General features: G+C 40.9%; 1 protein-coding gene across 8 annotated transcripts in view; it reads right to left on the bottom strand.

Annotated features, from left to right (window-relative positions):
- The window catches only part of LOC136438194 (piezo-type mechanosensitive ion channel component 2-like), a 163,960-nt gene that overhangs the window by 101,888 nt on the left and 38,390 nt on the right, over nt 1–23,682 (bottom strand). For 7 of the 8 annotated variants that reach the window (XM_066432941.1, XM_066432943.1, XM_066432942.1 and 4 more), the window contains exons 3-9: nt 19,267–19,432; nt 14,187–14,282; nt 13,200–13,322; nt 12,268–12,310; nt 6,519–6,977; nt 5,699–5,852; nt 4,080–4,202 (exon numbers count right to left, since the gene is read on the bottom strand). In XM_066432941.1, coding sequence (XP_066289038.1) covers nt 4,080–4,202; nt 5,699–5,852; nt 6,519–6,977; nt 12,268–12,310; nt 13,200–13,322; nt 14,187–14,282; nt 19,267–19,336 — 1,068 coding nt within the window. In that variant the 5' untranslated portion in view covers nt 19,337–19,432. Of the gene's footprint in view, nt 1–4,079; nt 4,203–5,698; nt 5,853–6,518; nt 6,978–12,267; nt 12,311–13,199; nt 13,323–14,048; nt 14,165–14,186; nt 14,283–19,266; nt 19,433–23,682 lie in introns of those variants that run through there. The other variant, XM_066432948.1, reaches the window with a different exon arrangement.

Here is a 23,682-nt window from a genome sequence, read left to right as displayed (position 1 = left end):
GAGGCCAAATTTTCTGGAGGTGTCAGGTTCATCATTTTAAGGTTGTAGATAGCTTCTGGGTCAGCAAGTGAGTGGTGTAAATTAAGGCCCCCTAGCTGCTTGTTTGGAACTGCAGTTGGCGTTTTTGTTGTTACCTTTTGAGACGAATAACTCCAGCAGGGATTGATGGATTATCATGATTTATTGCATGTAAATAGTTTGGGTGATGCTTTACATTATTGAATACTTATCATGCAAATAAGGAAATAATTTGCATAATAAATGAGGAAAGTTTATCAATCCGCCAAAAGCTTGTAGTCAAATTTCATGCAAGTGTTATAGTCATGATTTTTATGTGGTTTATAGCTCTTGGGGCAGGGAGTAAGTGATGTGAGTTTAGACCCCCTAGTGGCTTGCTTAGATCTGCAGTGGGCTTTTTTTATGTTACCTTTGGAGGCAAATATCTCGGGCAGGGTTTGATGAATTTGCATTGTTTTTGACAGGTATCTTATTGAGGTAATGATTAACAAATCTAGATGTATGAAATTGTAATCAGGGTCTAATTAAGTTGTGAAATAGGCTTGTTTATAATTGCGTTAAAGTACCTCTTGTCGACCTACATACAAGGACAACACCTGTTTGTCACTTGGGCTCAAGATTGATGCTCTGCATTCCTTGTATGGGTCAGGCAGCACTACATCACCCGCTTGGAGGGAGCTTATATCAACAAACACGGACAGGACAGGCTTGTTAACATCACTGTTCGTGTGGGACAAGTCAAAATAAAAACAATTGAACATCGCCTGGACACGGCGTTACTCAATTCACCACCATTATGCTTTAACTGTGCACATGTGACTACTATATACATGGCACGTTACAAGAATTCTTTACACAACATTTATGTGAAAACAAAAATGAAAACGTTGGCGATCGATAGATATAAGAAATAATGTGCAAGCAGCAGGCAGTACAGAAGGCATTATACTAAGCTTTATGTGGTTTGTAAAATGCCGTTGTAAATATACCACACTTACGCTGGATGTGGACCACAGTCCTTCGTAGATGAGAGTACAAAAAGGTTCTTGTACAGATAGTATCCTCCTGTATGTAAATATCCTCAAAACCAGGAAAGCCTTCAAAACAGACCCATCAGGAGCACTAGCGTTGCACGTCTTTAGGACCAACCCCGAGGTACACGAGCACAATATGCAACACCCGACTCTCCGGGGTGTTTCACATTAAAGCCAGAGACACGAAAAAATATATCATAAAACAGTAACAGTCAGGTCTCACAAATCTAACACTCCACAAAACCAAGTAAAACAGGAGGCTTAAGAGAGATATTGTCAATAGCAGTAGGGGCAAGAGTCATAGTCACTGCCACTGGCGTAACGTATCAGACGGAACTGTTAAGGGCGCATTCGCAACAGTAGAGGGCATTGACAGCACGGGTCATGATGTGATCGCGTTGGCAAACAAGCAATTGCCGACGATACAAGAAAGATTTACCCAAACGTGGTACTCATTAAAATACAACGTTTAGTTCCCCAACGGTTACGACAAGCGGACGATCCAAGTACAACGAGAACAGTACCCTCTGTCTTTAGCATGGGGCTGTACATATACTGATATAGTTCGAGGTAAATCACTGGGCAAAAGTGTTGTCCCCTTTGAGCGCAAAGCTCATTTTTCCCCAGGACAGTTATATGTTGCCTTGAGTCGTGTTGAGTTTGAACGGATTGTATCTATTGGGATTTAAACTGTATGCAACCAGTCGATGTCTTCTGCTTCGTGGAAACCTTCCTGAATGGCCAACAACAGCCTTAACATTTTATGTCACAAGCAACGGCCTTTAGAACAGACAGAAATGGAACAGGAGGAGGGGTGATGACTGTTACTTAACACAAGACGTCAATCCTACACAGCTCCATATTTCAGAGATGGACTGGAGTGCATACATGTAGCTACCACAGTCACTAAACTATCGACCACAGTCAACAGCATTAATATCTACAGACCACACTCCCTGCCTGAAGCCGCCTTCATCGATAGACTACAAAAACGTCATGCATCAACTTCCAAGTGACATCTTGACAATTATCCTTGGTGATTTCAATTTTGACCTCTTCCTGCCCAAATCCTTGTAATCCGTAACGGGACAGTTCAAGCTCCACTGACAATAGTACCCTTCTAGATCACGTTTATGTTCGTGGACATGTACAAGACAGTATCAGAGTTACTGTAATCATCATCATCATCTTCTGTGTTGCCTTGATATAACAACAAACTGCTACTTAAGGTAATACTGTCCATACACACAAAGCTACATTTTTTACATGTTAACCCTTGGAACATATGATTCAAACGCTCTTCTAACAACAGCAATTATAATTACATAGGCATTGATTGTAACATACATTTCAAATCTAACTTGCAAACCACTATACCCTGTACATAACACACACATGTCAATTGATAGACTCAACTTAATATATGAGGTAACATTTATAAACATAATAGATTTAAGAACTTTATAAAAACACCGCTCTCTGCACTCTTTATAGAAACCCTTGCTTATTCGGCGAAGATATGTGTTCGTGGAACTCTAGTTATAGTAGGATTGGTCTGGACCAATCGTAGGGAATTTCTCTGGAGGAAGCGACCTCTGACCTCCGCTCCTGCCATGCTCACAACGCGAAATCCGCCGTTCTGTACGGCCGGCTCGCTCGCCTCCCGTGTAATGTTACCACCATCCCGCCCTTGCTGCAATGTGATCTTATGAAATTGTTTAAACTGACCAACACTGTACGTAATACATTACAGTTTGTGTTATGACCGCCAAGACCACAGTCTTTGGCCGTTGATGTCTCTGTACAACCAGTAAGCCTCCACCAAAGAGCAGTTTCACAGATTAAAGACATCACATGCCCCAAACCGCGTAGCTCTCTCCTTGTATTTTGTATGTGTACGTAAGTGTAATTATATAATTTGATAATATAATTTTGCATTGAATATTTTCTAAATTACATGTAAATTGTTTATATACCGGTAGTCTTCTTATAATGCTTTAAAAGTTGCTATGTCAGGCTTGCAGTTACATACCGACTATAATAGTGCAAGTTAATTTTTCAAATTGCAAGTTAATTATTTGCCAACTTGCAATTTTGCAAGTAACCAAAAAAAAAGTATTTCGATCCCTGCTCTAGCTCCTCATCAGTTACAAATGTCACATATTTGTCAATGAATAGTCATATCATGGAACACAGCAGGGTTTTTGAAATGGCCTAATTAATCATACAGAATCTGCATAATTATCGTCTAATCATACAAAGCATCACTTAAGCTATCTACATACCAAACATCATGATGATTCGTCAACCCCATCTTGAGTTATAGTATTTTCTCATTAACTACGCAAATGAGGTATTCATTTGCATAGTTGATATCTATCAATATTTCTCTTCTGTCATCAGTTACATGTCACATGTTTGAGAGTCTTATCATGAATTATACAAATTAGATACAGATTTGCATGATGAGTATCTAATGCCATCACTCAAGCCTTCAAAGTCTGAAGCAAAACCTGCTCCTGCAGTTCAAAAAAAGCCACCAGGGGGCCAAAACCTATACCACTTACTCTCTGTCCAAAGAGCTATCTACCACTAAAAAATCAGGACCATAGCTTGTCAAGAACACGAGATATCAAAACAGGAAGTTCCGCTGCAGTACTGTAACAAGCCACAATGGGACCCAAAATCTAATCATTTCCACATCTCATCAAAATCTACCCATCTACAAAATATCAAGACAATCCATCCAGGCCTTCTCCAGTTATGCTGCTTTTCTACATACATACATGTATACACACACACACAAAACGCTACCCACAGCATAATCTTCTTGGCAAAGATAATAAATGTACAGTGTATGTAACGTGGTGGCTCAGCCTAATGTGCTGAGAGTGTCATTCAGTTATCTGTAATGAATAACGCACTAGTTAGCAGTACTCCCTCCCTCAAACGTCCAAACAAATATGTCACAGGAAAATTTCTAAACAAATAATTAATTGCCGATCACAGCAAAATTGACACACTCACCACCCTTTCATCTTCTGATTTCATGGCAGATGCCCTCCTTACTGTGTTCCCAGCAGTTCTTTTGGACAGAGTCCTTCGTAGCCATGTTTGTGGAGTCCCTGCCTCCACAACTGTCTCCTTCCACTGCCAGAAAACAAACCACTCATATTACATCATCTTCGCATAATACTGACTCATTATCATGTTCTATCCGTGAATAATTTCAACAGGTTGGAAACTCACTGGATAACAAGATTCTTTATTCACAAACAGGATCTATATATTACTCTCAACAGACGATACTTCAGTGACCATCTTTCACCTTTGTCAAGGCAATTCTGATTTCTACTATTCTACACTGCAGCTAGTTGTCGCTGTTAACAATGCAAAAGTAAAGCTTTGTCATATATTCGTCATATTTGCCAAACATGAACCATAATGTCATAACAGGGGGCGCCCTAACATCACACGTGGCCTAACATCGCACAGATTATTTTACTGATCTTATTAATATACATATTAAGTATGCCGTGTTTGTGACCACTGACTATGCTGATAAGGAAGGTAAATAAACCAAGTCCATCCACCTATGTCATTTGCATTCAATATATACAATGTCATGTACATTATTCAATCCTTGTTTTGTCGACAATAGTATTTTGACAATGATGATGGTAGCTCTGAATAGACGGTTACTGCGTAGAGACGGCCCGTGCCTCTAAATATTTGACCTGTGTCATACAGACACTAAAATTTGGGTCTTTTAAGTGTTTGTTGAGTAGAAATTTAACTGACAAAAAAAACTGTCACCTCTACAGTGATAAAAGCCTCACGCAAATTGCACTACCTGAGGCTTCTGTCCAAACAAGGGACCTGTGTTTCTGACTTAGTCCTGGTATACCTGTTCCTTGTACGCCCAGTTCTTGAGTACGAGCATGTCCTCCTTGTTGGGTGCAGCAAGGAACAGGAACGTCAACAGGAGCATTTTCAACGGCGAGCTCTTCGCATCATCAGCCGAGCAGGCTGGCGTGATGTGCCTGACCTACCCTACTCAAGTCTAGGCGTGAGGATGCCGCTGTCAAACTGTTCAGACAAATGCTCCAAGATGACCACCCCCTACACGATCTCGTCCCCCCCTCCAGATCTACAGCTACTGGACAGTCACTCAGGAACAAACACAACATCTCCATCCCCCCAGCAAAAACAAAAAGATTGCAGAACTCTTTTCTACACCAAGCAATCAGATTGCACAACAAACAGTAAAACCCAGTGTGCAATAATGTCAGGGATGTATATATGGATGAATATAGATATATTGTATATAGGTGTTGATCTCCGTTTTTCTTGTGAATATTTATGTAAATATCACCGCCATCCAGGCTTGTTTTGTCTGCCAACTAAAAGTGCCAAGGTTTGATATTTGAATAATAAGGAAAAGAAACCATTGTCAGTTCTTAAGAATGCGGTCCCCTATCATCATGGTTTGTGACTCGAGTAGACTGGACTGGACTGGTGTCATCTACAATCATATGATGGTTCAACTTTCTTGCTAAAGATTTAGATTGTAATAGCTTTTCCTTTTGTCAGATATGAAAACCACTGTTATTTTGAAGGGCATATAATTAAATATGTAGACTTACTTTGCTAGCTTGGCGTATCTCCGTCACACAAACCCAGTACAGAGCCAGGATGAAGGCAGGAGAGAGTATGACAGGCCAGTCCACATCAGAGTGCAGCTTCAGGTGCAGGGGGTCATCACAGTTGTAATGTATGATCCCAGTCAAACCTAGAAACCTACAGAGCATAGTAAAAACATATCTGATGCTAATTAAGTTATTCTCCTTTCATAACATGATATAACATGGGATGACCTAACTTGGGATGTTCCCTAATTCGAGACGGATTTTTACTGATCTTATTATTATATCATTAATAATAATAGTACATCATGGTTCAGTTGCCACCATGCTGGTTAGAAAGGTAAATAATACTAGTCCATACAAACAGCTGTCATCTGCATGCAAACAAACTTATTCACTTTTACATGTCATGTATATTGTACAATTGAGAAGTGGACATGGTACATTCATATTGTACACAAATGTGAGACTTCACAGTTCAGACCAGCACTGATCATATTTCATGATCAGTTTTTGACCAGAATGGCACTGTACATGTCTTTACAATCATCATTTGTGCAATCTGAATGCTTTAAAGCATAATGACAAAATTCTGAAATAAAACTGAAGACAGTCCATGGCCATGGGATAATCCAATGGCCATGGACTGTCTTCAGTTTTATTTCAGAGTTTTGTCCATTTTGCATTACCAAACTTTTGCAAGAAAAAAATTGAAGCTTATTAATTAATTGATATGACAAAAAGATCAACGACTTTTGTACTGTCAACTACAACATACCAACTAGAAGTCAGTGTATGTACAAGCAGGTGTTACATGTACCTTGATGTGAAGCTGGTTGGATCCAGTTCAGACTGCATGAACTGGAACTGGTACAGGTAGAGCAGCAAGAGGTGTGTCCCACTGTAACCAACTAGAGCTGCCCGCAAGTATTCAAACCACTGCCCAATCACACGATAGCACGACCACCATGTCGCTAGTCCCAGGAAGATAGCAAAGTACATGAGACTAATGAAGGAGGGGTGTGTGATCCCTGCTGCAGCTGTCAGGATGATCACCAGGGGTTTCTCCACATACATCAGGAGGCTGAAGTTCAGCTTGGGAGGGCGAAATTTGCTATAGAAGCTGGAGGAGTGCAAGTCGGACTGGCTATTTGGGAGCTGCTGGCTCTGATCTCGTTCTAAATTACGGCTGTACAGGAAGAACATGGCGAGGAAGGAAGCAACAGCGATGTCTGGGAAAATCAACCTGACGATATTTGGGAACGGTGTCTGGTCAAACCTGCAGATGATGAAGAACACACATTTGTTCTTTGCCATTCATCTTAAAGCGTCAGTAAAGCCCCTGTCACACATACATGGCCACAGTACCATTACCAACCTTCCCCAGACACATACACACAGACAGACTATTGAAACCAAAAACTAATGCCATGAAAAAGACTTTCATATACAGTTCAATATCTATATCGAATGGCTCGTCTCATGGCGTTCATTCTGCAAGTAAAAAATAAGTGTATTGTTTCCACAGGAGCTTCTCATGTAGAGAAATCAGTCAATTTGATTAGATGTAGAATGTAATGACTTTTATTGTGTTTGGCAGATGGTCTGCATGGTTCAACGGGTTAGTGTTTCGAAATGTTTAAAAAATTGTGAGTGGTCAGGAAATCATGGAAAGGTCTGGGAAATCTGGAATGGGTTGTGAAGCAGTATGGAACTGGTTGGGAGGACATGTTGAAATCAGGATGGATGGGAGTGATTGGCAATGGCTGGGAGCAGTGTTCTCGCCAGCGCCCGTCCTCCCGTCATTTGACAGGTTTTTGTCGCTCATGACGGACAAAATTTTTGCCCAACCCGTCATTTTTAATGGGCAAATATCGGTGTGTAAAGATATTTAGACAGAGTTTAGAATTTGGCAAAAACTCCAGAGGATCACCGGAAGTTCGCGACGAGGGCGATCTAGATCATTTCAAATGCCCGCCGGCGACAAAGAGCGCCATGGTGGATATTTGGTGGCCGCCGAAAACTCGGCGTCATGCGCCGCCCTCCCCACAGTTTTGGCTGGTCGCATCGGGCTGACGTTTATTTCTGTTTTGTCCCTCTCGGTTCACCGTCAGTTATTGTCATCAAAGAAGCCTAAAAATTCAGAAATATTCCTATAGCTAGGCTTTCTGTAATCTGTTAAACATTATCAAAGTTTCAAGCCGCGGCGGCTGAGTTGAATGCGCTTTCTTCCCGTAAGAAATGGTAAACAGGCGTCAGATATTCTATTCCACCAATCACAGTGCGTCGTCTCCGTCGCGTCAAGAAATACCGACCAATGACATGCGAGTCTCGCTACTCGCGTGATTTCAGCTAAGCGTGAATTTGCGAGATGTTAGAGGAATGGCGGGGATCGCAAGGATCGCACGACGAAGCGGCTGTTGGAAGGCTTGAATCGACAACTTTTGAAGACATTCAGTGCAGTTACCGGAGAAATTAAGCGTGGAAAACATGGGGGGGAAAATGGACGTCTTTATGGCGTTCTTTCTCAAAGTAGGGTGTCAAATTCCTCATCATATTCAATAATTACAGGGAGCATACGGGACAAGTGTTGAAAAATTTTAATTTTGCCGACTTATTCTGTGTGTATTTTTTGTAGGACGTAGATACGTAATAAAGTTTTGTTGTGCTTGATTTTCTTTTCTTTGTCGATTGTATACAACATAAAAATGTAGCTTGTGTGTGAACATTCGATCTTACCGCGATGATGGACGGCACGCCTCCCCCCAAAATTAAGCCTGAAACCCTTGCGTAATTTTTCACCGAAAGAGATGTCATTAAACTAAGCTTATTCTACCAAGAAATTTGCCCCTCAAAATGCAGGAAATAGCGTTTCAGAGGGTCTAGATTCCAAAATTTTCCGGGGGCCTAGGATGGTCACGCCTCCGGCGCGACGCCTCGCGCCTTCGGCGCTCGATATGTTCTTCCCGACAGGAAAATTGAAATGACGGGTAAAAATTTCAGGCTGGCGAGAACACTGGTTGGGAGTGATTGGAAGTAGGTCCTAAAGCATTCGGGCTTGGTTATGAGTCAGTAGACTTTGCGAGTTTTCCTTGCCCTCCGGTGAAATAAGTGTCACCTGCAGAAACATGTGATGCAAAATGGCGTTTGAAAACATGCAAGGACAGTCACTTGATAACGTGCAGTTTATGAGAGCTCTTTGGGCTAACATCTGTATCTGTATCTATATCTATATAGCAGGTATAACCGCCCTTCGGCGTAACACACCAGCTTTGCATGGCAAATTTGTACTACCACCCAATGTTGACTATTAATCAGCTAATGATAACCTCCCAGAATACTAGCAACTGCTATTCATGACAAGAAGCTTTCACAGGAGATATCTTCAACACAAAGGCAAATTGCACAATGCGCTGCAAGAAGCATTTACTGTATCTGATACATGTTTGTTCATAACGGCATCTGAATTGACAGGTTCAACTGCAGCTTTACTGCATACTGATGAGTTAGTTAAGGGAAAGGGTGACGGATTATGGTCTCTGGTGACAGATCAAGGGTTATGGTGACGGATTACCAGTGCACACCCCAGTTCTTCAGCGACCGGGGTCTGTGGTAGTGCGCAACAAAAAAGTGACGAAAGGGTTTCGAGGGGCTGGGTTTGAGTTCACATTTCTCATAATGTGCTTCGAACTGATATTAGATACTAGCATGGCTGAAAAGCGTGTGAATTGGTGTGTTTTTGGTGAAAATTGCATTTCGGTCCGAGCCGTATTTCCAGATATCCATCCGCGTTGATAGTGAAATGTCCCTTGGCCTGAGATTGACCTTTGTTGCGTTCTGTGGGTGATGTTGATATGCCTCGCGCCATGGATGATTAAAGAAATTCAAGTACTAGAATTTTCTTTATAATTGGCTTGATTATACGGTAGGTTTTCCTCTTTCTGACAACATCAGTCATTTCTACCTCAAAATTTTTTTCTTTATCCCAGGCGAAAATGAAGCCTCCAATTGAAACCCCAAAGAAACCCCAGATAAACTTAAGGGAAAAGGTGACAGATTACGGTCTCTGGTGACGGATTAAGGGTTATGCTGACAGATTAAGGTTCATGCTGACGAATTAAGGTTCATGCTGATGGATTAAGGGCTATGGTGACAGATTAAGAGTTATGACCATGGATTAAGGGCTATGGTGACGGATTAAGGGCAACGGTGAGGGATTAAAGGCTTTTGTGACGGATTAAGGGTTATGGTGACAGATTAAGGGCAAGGATGATGGATTAATGGCTAGAGTGACGGATTAAGGGAAAGGATGACGGACTAAGGGAAAGGGTGATGGATTAAGGGCAATGGTGACAAATTAAAGGTAATAGCAATGGATTAAGGGCTATGGTGGCGGAATATTTCATTTCAAAAACAATATACAGTGCAAACGACAGCTTTTTCAAAAGCACTTGTTTGAACTGCAGGAGCAGGTTTTGTTTCAGGGAAGGGGTGGACGGATGGTCATGATTACCTTCGCCAAGAAGGTTATATTTTCGGTTACACCAGCTGTGGAGTGGGTCTGTATGTATGTGAAGAGCATAACTCTTTAAAACCTTTGATGGATCTTCATGATTTTTGGTAGGTGAGTCGCAGTTGTGGGAACGAAGGTAATGTGTTCGTGGAACTCTAGTTTTTGAGCTCATTTGCATAATCAATAAGAGAATGCTATAACTCAAGATGGGGTGGACTCTAGCAGACTGTCGAATCGCTCAGCAACAAAGCCTCCAACATCGACCCTGTTCTTCTGGGCCCACTTTCACCATTACTGACAGTTGCTATATACAGAGGAGGGTGGGGCTGATGAGTCATGACTTTTGGTAGCTAGATAGCTTCTTAAAGGGACGTATTGTAATAGGAACATAAAACACTGTTTTGGGTTACTTTTCATACATCATAAGTTGAGTCTACCTTATAACACTGCACAAGGATATTCATCACGTATGAATGCGACTTTGTAGTATCGTGCGAACGTCTCGAAAAAGAATTCTATACGCAATTCCCACTGCCGCTTGACTTGTCCACCATTTTGTCCAACATTCTGATGAACCACCGAACACGCAATTGAACATGCAAAGTTCTGAAGTTTGTTCACTTGTGATTTTCCTGTGACGCTCAATCTCCGACTGCAACGGTCGATTTGGGTAACTCGACCGTTCTACGACTGGCTTATTTGCATATTATAACACGGGGGCCGATAAATAATATGCAAATAAGCCAGATTTTGTGTGTTTTGCATTTTCGTTGTTTATTAATGATGGAAATGTGACCAAAAGACAGGAATATGTTGGAAATAAGTTACAACTAAGTTACAAATGTGTGAATCTGAATGATTGTGGATTTTTCAAATTCTTGATATTTGTAGTTTTTGCCCACCAAATTTATAATATGTCCCTTAAGTGATGCTCGGAATAATTACATGGTAATTATGTAAATCAGAATCTAATTTGCATAATTAATTAGGAAATTCATAAACCCATTGCATTCCATCATAGGACCATTCAAATATGTGACATTTGTGACTGAGGAAGAGAGGAATGTTCATACCTAAAAAATTATGAAAATTACCTAATTTTCATAATCAATGAGAAACTACAATTATAATTCCATTCTGGTAAATGATGGCAATTTCATACTTGTGGCACTTGGAAGTTATGTGAAGGTGAACATAAATTATTGTGGTCCTCATTTGCATCATTCAAATATAGCCTCCTCCATTAAAGGCATCATCCAGAGCATTTTATGAGGCTTGAAACTTGAATTAAAAAAACTCCAATTTCCATTCATTCCTACACATAGTAAGTTTCAATAACACTATACCATTACATATCGACATTAAAGGAGCAAAGGTACGATGTGTGGTGAGAACTGATAGAAAATCCAAGCCCTAATAGACTGATCTTGACTGTCCATCACAATTAGCAATTCAACCAATGAGAGGGTGACTGCATGTCCGTCAAATATTTGCATTTTTATGTTTTATTTTGCATTTCTATGTTTTGACGGAGGTGGGCATGGCTATGGCATCGGTCTATTTACACTAGGCGCGTGAAACTAAAAAATCACCATGTAGCTTATTTTTGTGCCGCTCTGTAACACTTTTGATAAGAAATCTGCACGCAAATGTGGTAAACATTGGCATTGAATGTCAATTTCATAAAGATTACAGCAACTAGAATATTTTCCAGTTTTCAAGCCTCATAAAATGCTCTGGGTGCCTTTAAGATACAATGTAAGACAGTCATACTTTGGACAACTTGTTATTTGGGTGGAAAAGATGATCGACTGATATGATTTATGTAAATGAGGACCTTATTTGCATAGGCAATGAGAAACACTCATGATGCGTCAGTCACAAAGTCATAAAATCATTTGGCAAAGGTATGAGGTCATGGAAATCTAGTTATATGTCAAACTTTATTCTTGCCCTAGGAGAGCTCATGTGCTGTGCAAAATGTGGTCTCAAAGAGGTCACATACACGGTTCCTAATTCTTTACTTTGAACCAGTTCTGTGCTAAATTCTGCTCACCTCTGGAATCCCAGCTGTCTGGCCACCTTCTCTCCACCCTCACCTGTTTAAGAGAACAAGAATCGTATCATCTGGTGGCACTGAAGAATCCAGGCCATGCTTTGATATGCACAGTGGGGCTCTTTAGGTGGTTATCTGTACTTGACAACTGTCAGTGTTAAAATCCAAAGCCACTATTCTGAGGACATATCAGGATGTGAGTTTCAGGCAGTGACTGGACTCAATAATCATTTCACCACTATAATCAATCTTGTAAAGCTCTTTGAAAATCTACAAATCAGCCTCTGACATTGCCCTTCAGTAGATACCATGTAACCTTACACATGCATACATATGTAACTAGTGTTAATACATGTAGTATTGAATCCTTACTGCAAATCTACAGATAGGATTGCTGATGGGCTTAAGGTTATCTTTCACTTTCATCATCATCAGCAGCATTCTCCTAGGGTAATATCAACAACATATACAGACAAAATATAGGTTTAGAATGGTGACTGTACAAGGTTGTCAAGTTACTGTGCTTACTGTACATGAAGATGAAAGAAAAAGGTCACATCAATGTAATTTCTTGGTTCTCAGACTTGTGCAGGAAATCAATGGAGAGATAGAGCAGGGAAATGAAAATAAAGAAGAAATCAGTATCCTCAAATACAACAACAGGGCCACAAATTTATCATTTCAAACCATGAATTCTGGGTTTTTGATGCATCAATAGATGGAAAAAACTATTGAATAATAACAACTAGAAAACATGGGCATTCTTAACCTGTTACAGTAAAAATATATTAAGCATTTTGGGTTTGGTTCATGTAAAATGACAATTGCGATTTTCTTTGTAATCAAAACTGAAAAATGTAAGGGGGTAAATCTGAGAACCCAAAAATGAATTGGTGGGGCCTTTTAATGGAACATCATACAGCAGTACTGACATGCTTCCCCCAAGATGTGTCCATAAGGAGGTGTGGCCAGCAGGACGACTTGTGTGATGAGATGGCCAGCACAGAACAGCACACTGCAGCCCAACACAAACAGCAGGTACCGACCTGTGTGCCCTGAAACATACAGAAGACTGTTAGAAGGGTACTTTACAAGAACATGTCAAAGGTCAAAACAGGTCATCCTGATGAACTGTAAAACTTTTTGGTAGCTCTGGATGCAGAGTGTGTATGTGTGTGTGCGTGTGTATGTGTCTGTGTGTATGTGTGTGTATGTGTGTGTGTATGTGTGTGTGTACGTGTGTGTATGTCTGTGTCTGTCTGTGTGTCTGTGTGTATGTGTGTGTGTGTGTGTACATGTATGTGTGTGTGTGTATCAAGTATGTGTGTATCATGTATGTGTGTGTGTTTGTGTATGCGTGCCATGGCTGCTGACATTTTGAGCAAAAACACCCATAATAAGAGTGTTTGGTTCCATCACTTAATTCACATGAGTATGAAGGATAGTCAGTATGAAGGATAGTCAGACATTACATGTATATAGCCAAATTAAAAGACTGAACAAGTTGATGTCAAATTACCTCCAGACCTACCTTGTTGGTTTAAAAACTCTATGTGAGTGATGGCATGATGAAATATAGATTAATCTACATAAAATCAATCCATCAATCAACTAGAGTTCCACAACAAAGGAGTTGGAGATGATTCATACCCTCATGGATGTGTTTTTTTTTCTTAAATGAAATACCTTCCATAGACTGGATAGAAGGCGTGTCAGTATTGTTTATGTATTTTACCTTTCATTGACTGGACAGGTGTGTTATTATTGTTCATGTGTTTTACCTTTCATGGACTGGACAGGTGTGTTAGTATTGTTCATGTGTTTTACCTTTCATGGACTGGACAGGTGTGTTAGTATTGTTCATGTGTTTTACCTTTCATGGACTGGACAGGTGTGTTAGTATTGTTCATGTGTTTTACCTTTCATGGACTGGACAGAGGGTGTGTCCAGGTGTGGCAGGAGGAGCAGGCAGCATGCGTACACCAGGGACAGCCCGTTGAACCGGAACACACATGCTGCAGATGGAAATAGGAACCAATTCAACATAAAATCTTTTAGAATCTAGATATTTTATATCTAACTGCACTTAATCAGCACATACGTATGATGATGTATAGCATAGGAAGTAGTGAACTGTTCTTAATATCACCGTATCTATCATTCTTATATTCTTTTACATCGCAAGAGAAATTTCTTTAAAAGAAAAACTTTATCAAGTTGTCTTGTCAACAATTGTGTGGATAAGAAATTTTTGTGTTCAAATCCTTCCATGATGAGGTAAGTTTGTTTCAATGAGAGATATAAATTTTTAAACCTCATTGTCTTTTAATGGATGATTCTGAACACTTGAGTCTCTCAAGCTGGCAATTCTGGCAGTATTATCGCTGTTGTATTTAACATTGTCCTCAATTACCCAGTTTCAAAAGCAACAAATAAATGTTAAGTAGTGCTATAATTAACCTGGTGCAAGTAGATTATTTCAAATATTACCTGCACTGGTGCATTAGAGTAGGTATGTATGCAGAAAAAGGGATTTCGAGCCCTGACACATACCTATACATGTACAAATGTATGCTCAAGTTAATTTCACGCATCAGTGAGCTGATCAATTCTACATGAGCCTGTACAGCTACCTGCCCAGTATTTTTCCCTCTGGTAAAATAAGGGCATAACAAAGGATGCTTCATAGATTATTCAATGCTATGCATTAGTCAATACAGGTATCAGCCCCAACTGTCAGCAAGAAACAAAATTAAAGCTCCTAAGTACACATATAGAGAAGATAATTTTCTACCCACTACCAGATGGCTGTTTAATGAGCGAAAGTCCCATTTTGTGTACCATACATTAGTTTTGTTGTACACCAATATTTTCACAGGAAACTAAATTTTGGCAACATCAGGGCTATGTATAGACATTGTATTCACGGCCAGTGGCAGTCTGACTTGATTAGTTGATATAACTAACGAATGACATCCTCCAGACACTACATAACTTAATAAATGCAATCAGGCAAAAAATGAAGGTAGGCAACAAAAACTATCGCCGTGGTGGCTGATTGAATGTGGTGTTCACCAGTTGGATAATCTCCTTTTGGGCAAAGAGCCACGATACAACAGTTGGGTCTCTCAATTGCTTGCTGTATGTTCTTCTACAGACTCCTTTAGGGCACCAGTTTTCGTCTTGATGGCTGTCTCAGATACCCATCCAAACAATCTCATAATGGATTATCCCTAGCAAGCAGATTCCTTCTGGCTGTGTGGTGAGGAAGCACACAGCTGGACTCTAGGGGATAGAAACAGACCTGGAGACGGGCCGCCAAGTTGGCGAGGTCCAATAACATATGTGGTGTGAAAAAACGGACGCTAAAACCAAAGAGTTCTGCTAAAACCTCAGGACCAGCTACAACCTCGGAGCTCAGCTAAAACCAAAGAGGTCCTCATTTGTTAAAACCTGCACTACCACAGTCAGACTAGTATGTCCTACACAAAACCCAGGGGGACTTATCAGCAAAACAGCAGGACAAGAAATTTGGAAGTCACTCACTCACTCACTAATGACCCATGACCTTGTCAACTAGCCACAATAATTGATATACTGTTTGGCAGGTTCCTGAAATGCCGCAAAAAAATATGGGCATAAAAGAAAAGAAAAAAAACAAGAGTTCAGCTAGAGACCTCATACTTTCATGAAATATTTAGATATTATTATATCTCAAATGTGCAAAATTTGTTAAAGGCATCCTAGAAAGGACATTTCCCCAAAAGCAAACCAATTTAATCTTGTGCTGCCCTACAGCTGACTAGCTATGGAATTGTTGATGATGTTGAAACCATCTAAAAATGAACTAGCTAGCAAACAAGTTGGAAAGCTGGAAACAAAATATCCTTATACCTCACATGTACAGAATATTCATAGATTCATAGTTTTATTAAAACTTTTTTTTTGTTAAACTGTTTCATTAGCCTACTGTTAAGTTTCCAATTATAGCGTACACACTTTTTTCAACTTTTCAAGTCGCCACCAAGTGTCCCAAATGGCCCCCAAAGTCGGGTAAAAGCGGTTAGTGTTCCGCACTTTGGTTTTATTGCACACAAAAGTCACAGCAGTTTTTGAGTTTGCATTCAAGTGGAACATTCCAACACAAAAAGCGGGTCCAAACGCGGGTAAGGTGACAATCAGGTCATTACCGTCCATGTTTAAGCATCCCATGTTAACAGAATTACACTAAAGCATTGCAATACAATTTTTTGTTGCAAATATGTGCCATATTTTGTATTACAGTACTTGTTCAAATACAGTGAGATAGAAATTTCCCCTCTCACGGCGAGATCAACCTGTCGTCGACAACCAAAATGGCGGGACATTGTTTACATTGCCTGCGATCGTATGCCTTTACGCTGTCGGCTTCCTTGATGGTCTTGTCAACCTTGTTATTGGCAGAAGCAATATCTATGAGATTTTTTTTAGTCGGTTACGAGGGTTCAATTTTCTTACAGTCAAACCTGCCCAGGCGACCACCCGGGGGACCGAGGAAAAACGGTCACATTGGACAGGTGGTCGCCTTGAAGAGGATCAACTCACAACATGTTTCCAAGTTGGGGTGTTGAATACAGTATTACATAGATGGATGGAACATGATGTGATTTTAGACAACATAACTACCTTCAGGTTCAATTCCCATTGACAAAAAGATTCTACAAAATTATATTTTTCGTTATCGTTTTAATTTTGGTGTGGCGTTATGTCGTGTACAAATTTCTGTCATACTTTTGACTTCTAAACACAATGTCCACCTCTGTCATGTCTCTCGATCCGGTAGCGCCCTGCCGCATTCACACATTTCGTCAAACAGTACATGCACACACACACGCATAACAGTAAGGCCTAGGGAAAAGCCCTAGCAAAAACCTGCTGACCCTAGCCATCTTTTGGGATCCGACCGCTTGATAAATGGGGCAAAAAGTTTTTTGTCTGACAACTGAACTTAATGATATCGCTGGCCTAGCCCACGACCGCATTGAAAGGTAAGAGTACAGCAAAACGTACAGCGTAGGCTCCAATAATTCATAAGGTTTGAGAGGTTTATGGACGTCAAAAGAAAATACAAATCTTGATTTTTTTCATCAATAATGGGAGTATTCAAAATGTGCATATTAAAAAAAATATTGTGTTTTAGAAACGCCGGCGGTAACCGTACCAAGATGGCGCCGGTCCCCAACAACATGTCTTGCCGATAACGTTATGTTTTGCCCACAGCGAAACCATTTTCGGCGGTATTTAGTGAGGCACAGGCAAATTTTTGATAGGAATACAAGAAATGGAAAGTGATTTCTGTGAAATCAGACTTTTTTACGCCATGTACCTCGTACATGTATTGGTTTTGACAATTTTAAGTTCAAACCGAACCGGAAGCTCGGCGGTGACTGGTGGACACATGTAACACCAAAAATTGAATAATAATTCAGAAAATCTTTGTAAACATTTTACCAAAACACTTTATGGATTAATCGATGCCATTCCATAGATTTTTGTCCATGAAGGTCTTAAAAACTTTTCCGTCATGGGCAGCAAAGTCCGATGTCGCCACATGCTTGAAAGGAGAAGATGCTTGAAAAGAGGCGGCCACCATGGGCAGGGATTGGGCTCTGTGCGGTCCCAATTCGTGGCGGTCGCGGTCGCGTTGGACAGGTGGGCACCTTGGGCAGGCCGCTAAATGTTTGTGCCAATGGGGAAAATTTTCGGGACCGTGAAAAAGCGGTCGCCATGGTCAGGTGGTCGCCTTGAAAAGGTGGTCGCCTAAGCAGGTTTGACTGTATTTCAATCGTGTTGGGCACCTCTTTTGGCTGCCTTCATACGTGATTGGTAAAGATGGCGGAGCAACAGAATGAACACTGCGGCGTCATTTTAACTCCGATTATCCAACTTTAAAGGCAAAGACGGGACATAGGTTTGTTTTTAGAGGAAGTTTAATGAATATCCTTCCTATATGTGGTGGTATCTTTTTACATGTTGTATTCTACGATGAACAATTAAAGAGTTTCAAAGGGCATGTTCTCAATACGTTCCCTCGTCATCCTGCACGGAAGGCGTCAAACTTGTGCAATTTTAAAATTCTTTATCGGTTGGGACTTCAACACAAGTATTACTCCAACTTCGTGGTGATTTACATGAATGTTTAGTCCATAACTTGGTTATCATGTGCAGCTACCCATGCATATCTCCGCAACCATGATTCTTAAAACCTCAAAACTTTGAAGCAATACATCAAATAAAGTACAACATAATGCTTTTTCTGATACTTAGATTTCAAGAATATTATGTATGATAGTGTAACGTTGGTTAACATAAATTCGCAGGGTAATCAAATGAATAGTGTACACGTTGCCATGACGGTGGATGTCAACTTTGAGTGACGTTCTACCGATTCAACAAACGGGTTGTTACCGAAGGCCTGATGTGTGTGGTATGACCGTTTTGTCGTGTATTTATTTTTCTTTGGTCACGTTTATATGACCTTGGCACTCTCTTCAAGTCAAGATGGGCACAACAGCTACTGTATAAAAGCTAATTAGCGGCATGTATTAATGACGAATCTTCTCTCCCGGAATAATGTTCGCACCTGTCCAAGAGCACTGTCATTCTGCGTGCGGCGGACGGTAGTTTCAAGTTGAAATATTATGTGTCAGCACGACTAGAGAGAAAATCTAACATATATAGCATTAGTGCAAAGGTAATACATGATACTGACAGAATAACAAAAAAAAGGATGGTTTATTGTTCTGCCAGATTGATTTCAATCAACCATTATCGGAAAAATGGCGATTTTATGTTAACCAACGTTACAATAACATTATAGTACCTTAACCCTATAGCCTACCAAAATATCTAGGTGCACCAGTGCACCCACAGTTAAGAATTAGGTGCACAGCTCCAATTTTGGGTGCACATGCACCCAGTATTTCGAGCCCTGACACAGGTAGGGTCTTATATAATTACCTGCCAACAGGAAGATGGGAAGGATGAGACGAAAGACCAAACCACAAACAAATGTCCTGCCATCTGCCATGACGTCACTTCTTGTCCTTGTCCCCGGTCCTTCCTGTCAGGTTTGTGCTTGTCATGCCTTCTACAAGATATCTGATGCAGCAGTAGTGCATCAAGTCTGCAGGGAAACAATAAGATTAACAACACACGGTCACACCATGGGCACAGGGCTGGAAGAAATGTATTAACTGTTCAAAAACGTGTTTGTCAAGATGCCACTTTCATTGATGAGTGCACCTCTATGTGTCTAACTCATCACCCTGCATTGATGTGAGAAGGACCAAGGTTCAGACATTTAACCAATTTAACCCATATCACAACAAACCACAATTGTCATTTGGTGTCTAATTCTAATTCCCAGGTGCCCAAATGAAATGACTTCACAGAACTGTTGCAGAAAGAAATTCACAGGTACATAAAAAAAGTGCTCAAAGCTATACAAAGTAATTCAAAGTGTTTCACAAGTGTGCAACTTTGGCCCGGTTTACACATGCACAGTTCATCACACTCAGCCCAAGTCAGGGCAAGTCAGACTCAAATCGTGTTGACTTGTGTGTAAATGCACAGTCCACTCTGTGTCTACTCCTGGCGAGTTATGGAATGCTGACAGGTCAGAAGTCACATGAAAATCAGTGAAGGCATGTGGTACAAATTTTGAAATTTGTTTGTTAGGCCACAGCAAGTAAATTCTATGGATGACATCCTCTGCAGACTCGTGCAGGCGAAAAATAACATGGCGCCAGGCGGGGGGAAAAAAAGAGATATCCACATTTTCAAACTTGAATACCATAAAACATGTAAAAAGAATTGAAGTGTTAAAACATTCATGGTATTGCAACCAGCAAGTCTCTTATCCCTGTATTCAATGTCAACATTAACATCATTCTAAATTTAGATCCGGGTTTGTACAGCACATCAATAACACAGAGACAAGGTTTTCCATACACTGGGCACTCATGAGTCATGGGGCAGACTGACTGTGACTAAATAATGCTTGCTCTGCTCACTTCGTCTCAACTGAAATTCTCTCCGCTATTGCTGGCCTGAGTGTCTGCAGGAATTTCTGTGCCTTAGAAATCCCCCCTCTTTTTATTCTGTCTTCAACAGACATACAGCTAGACAACGGTATAGTACTCAAACCATGTAACATTACTTACTTCATCTGACCCTGTTATCGGATTTGTTAGTACTTCACTTCATTCCAGAAAAACACATCAAATTACACATTCTTGATAATGATGGCACAGAAATTACAGACTAATTCCAATTACAAGTTCGGTATGTGGGCTGCACTGTGTCCTCATGTTAGTTAGTGAAAGGAGCAATCTTATATATTAACGTTACAGCTTGCATGCACAATAATTGTGCAACACATTTGTACCAATTTTTCCCCATTCCTACATGTACACATGCCTTTTTACCGCATCTAGAATGTTTTTGCAATGGAACTGACAGATGTTTGAAACACATTGCCCTATTTTCTGTATATTGACCATCGGCAACGGGTAAAATAATTCTTGTTTTTCATTTCAAAATCAGGCAAAAATCAATGCGCACACTGATGTCATCCATAAAATTTACTTGCTGTGGCAATGCCCTTTATTCCATGATTTTTTTGTATCTATTTCATAATTTTGTGCACTCTAGATCTGTGGTGGGGTGTCCCTGTGGTGTAGTGGTCTGCGCTTCTGGTACTTGCCACATCTGGTTCAAATATCTTGGACCAGAAAGCCCGAGTTCGTGCCCGGGTAGGACACCTCTGGACAAGAGGCGCATTGAGTCATACCAAAGACTTTATAAAAATGGTACATACTTCTGAAACAGTATGGAAGTTAAACATGCTCTACTGCCGGTGGACTAGTCCCCTGCTGCAGTGATTGCACCACAGTGTGGCCCAGAGCTATGAAACGGAGATGGGCACCGCCCTATACACCTTATTATATGGTGTGGGAGGATTTTAACTTGAACTAGATCTGTGGTGCAAGTTGGTCATGATTTAAAGCGAGACGACACTGCAGTCGTCACACCACGGGCACAGCTGGGCATTCCAAGTCACTTCGTGACCCCATGTGTAAAGAGACCACACTTGAGTCGGACTTGGGCTGAGTGTGCTCCAAGTGTGCTTGGAAATGTATGTGTAAACTGGGCCTTTAAATGCACAGGTGCACAAATTAATTTCCGGGTGTGCAAATAAAAGTCCTTCACAGATCCATGAATGAACAAATGAACGCTACCCTATGTTATTATTGGTATGGTCTGATAACCCGTGACGTCACTAGGTTGCCCTCCTGGCTTCGTTAACCAATGTAGTTCTCCGTGAGCGTTGTTAATAAACCCGTCTGCTCACCAATCGGGCTTGTTGCCGTCTTCAGTCTTCGCACGCGTTACACAAATGACGTATAGCAGCGCTGGGATTCAAGAACCCACAGACCACTGACTGCATCAGCTTTTTAGCGAATGCCCACAAACGCCCACTCTGGCGAAGTCCGCACTGCACGAATCTTTTTTTTTTTTGCTTGGAATATGTTCAGGTTGTGCTCCCATTAATCAATCCTGAGTTTCAAGTCAATCTATCGATCCGAACTTAAATAAAGCGAACTTGAAGATTCTTACTTGGCTTTTTAGCAAATGCCCAGCAAAAAAGGCTTTTTAGCGAATGCCCACTATATCAACCAAAATATCGGCCATCGTGACACGGGCGCTAAATCTAACACCCTAAACATCTTCAACAAGTTGTCCCCTGAATGTGTACTTTCCGTGCTGTACACGCCTGTAAAGTCACTTTATTTTACGAAATACACGGCGTGGGAATCCACGGCCCCGGACGTAAAAATCCAATATGGCGGCTCATTTGCATATTTGGGATAGGTTACCAGCGGCCTCCACCCCGGGCCACGTCATGTATTTCGTAAAATAAAGTGACTTTACAGGCGTGTACAGCACGGAAGCTGAGTACACATTCAGGGGACAACTTGTTGAAGGTGTTTAGGGTGTAAGATTTAGCGCCCGTGTCACGATGGCCAATACAGGAACGTCAGCTACTTTAAAAAGATACTAGTTATCGTGTAAGTTAGAAAAACATGATGAAGTACGCGGTGTCGAATTACAGATGAAATACGTTATGCGTGACGCTTCCGTGCAACTTGCTGTTGTTGGTTCAGGAGTTTATTCTGTTATGTCGCTGGACGTAAACCTTTTTCATTGTTTTGTGTAATAGAGAGAGATGGCTAAGGATCATACTTATGACGTTCGTTGCTCATGAGAACAGGCTTTGGCATAATACACCGCGACATGTGGACATGAGCCAAACCGGACGCAAATAGGTTCTACATCTACATAGGGGTTGCCCCCAAATAACCCCTTCAGGGGCAAAGTAGGGGGGAGTTGAGGTCCCGGGCTAAGGCGGGCAGGCCTCCAGCCTGGCACGGAACGACTCAACGTGTTCTGCACGTAAATAGGAACACATGGACATAGCTAATGTCCCAGTGAAAAACAGTTGGTGTCCACGAATATAGGTTGAATATGTAGTACCTTACAATGGAATCAAGTTTTATCTATTATGTAAATTAGGCCCTGATTTGCATTAAATGCATCTTTCTATGTTAATTATCACCTAGGGCAACTAAATTCCCAAAACAATGAAAATCCATCAAGTTGAACCCTCTGCTTGACTTATCTTCGTTTAAAATTTCTGACAAAAAGGTCCACTGTGGGCACAAAGCCTCTAAAGGGTCCAAACATATATCACTTACTCTCTGCCCAAAGAGCTATCCACCACTAAAAAGAAATGAAAACCATAGCACTTCCAGAGCACAGAAAAAGATTTCAAACCCAGAAGTTCCACTGCAGTGCCATATGAAGCATGCTGCAGTACCATACATGAAGAAGGCTCATTATCCAACTTGATCTTCCTCTCACCTGATTGACCAATCAACCAAATATCATGATGATCCATTCACAGCTTCTAATTGGGTTTTGTTTTTTAAAAATAAGCACACAAACAATTGGCCCAGTCAGACCACAACAGAAGGAAAGGATTATCAAACATAACCTTCTGCCGAAGGCAATAAATATTTATTCATGTTCATGTAAGGGTTCAGGGCCCTGGTGATTGGAATAGCCAGGTGGTAGGTTTAATAGACCTTTCACTGTACGTTTGACCCCTTATACAGGATGGTGATTGCCAATTATAATAGAACTACATCAGCCAGGAGCTCTCGGGCAATCTGCCCAAACTAGCACAGTGAAATCATGTTTGCAGTGCCCCGGCCATGGAACAGAGTATGAGTGTGATAATCAGCAGTGAGAACTACCAGACACAGAAGCAAAGGGAACATCGGTTAGATGTGTTTTATTTGCTTTTTGACT

Source organism: Branchiostoma lanceolatum, chromosome 7 (genome assembly GCF_035083965.1).
Source record: "Branchiostoma lanceolatum isolate klBraLanc5 chromosome 7, klBraLanc5.hap2, whole genome shotgun sequence".
Classification (NCBI taxonomy): Eukaryota; Metazoa; Chordata; class Leptocardii; order Amphioxiformes; family Branchiostomatidae; genus Branchiostoma; species Branchiostoma lanceolatum.
This window is presented reverse-complemented; position numbering and strand designations above follow the sequence as displayed.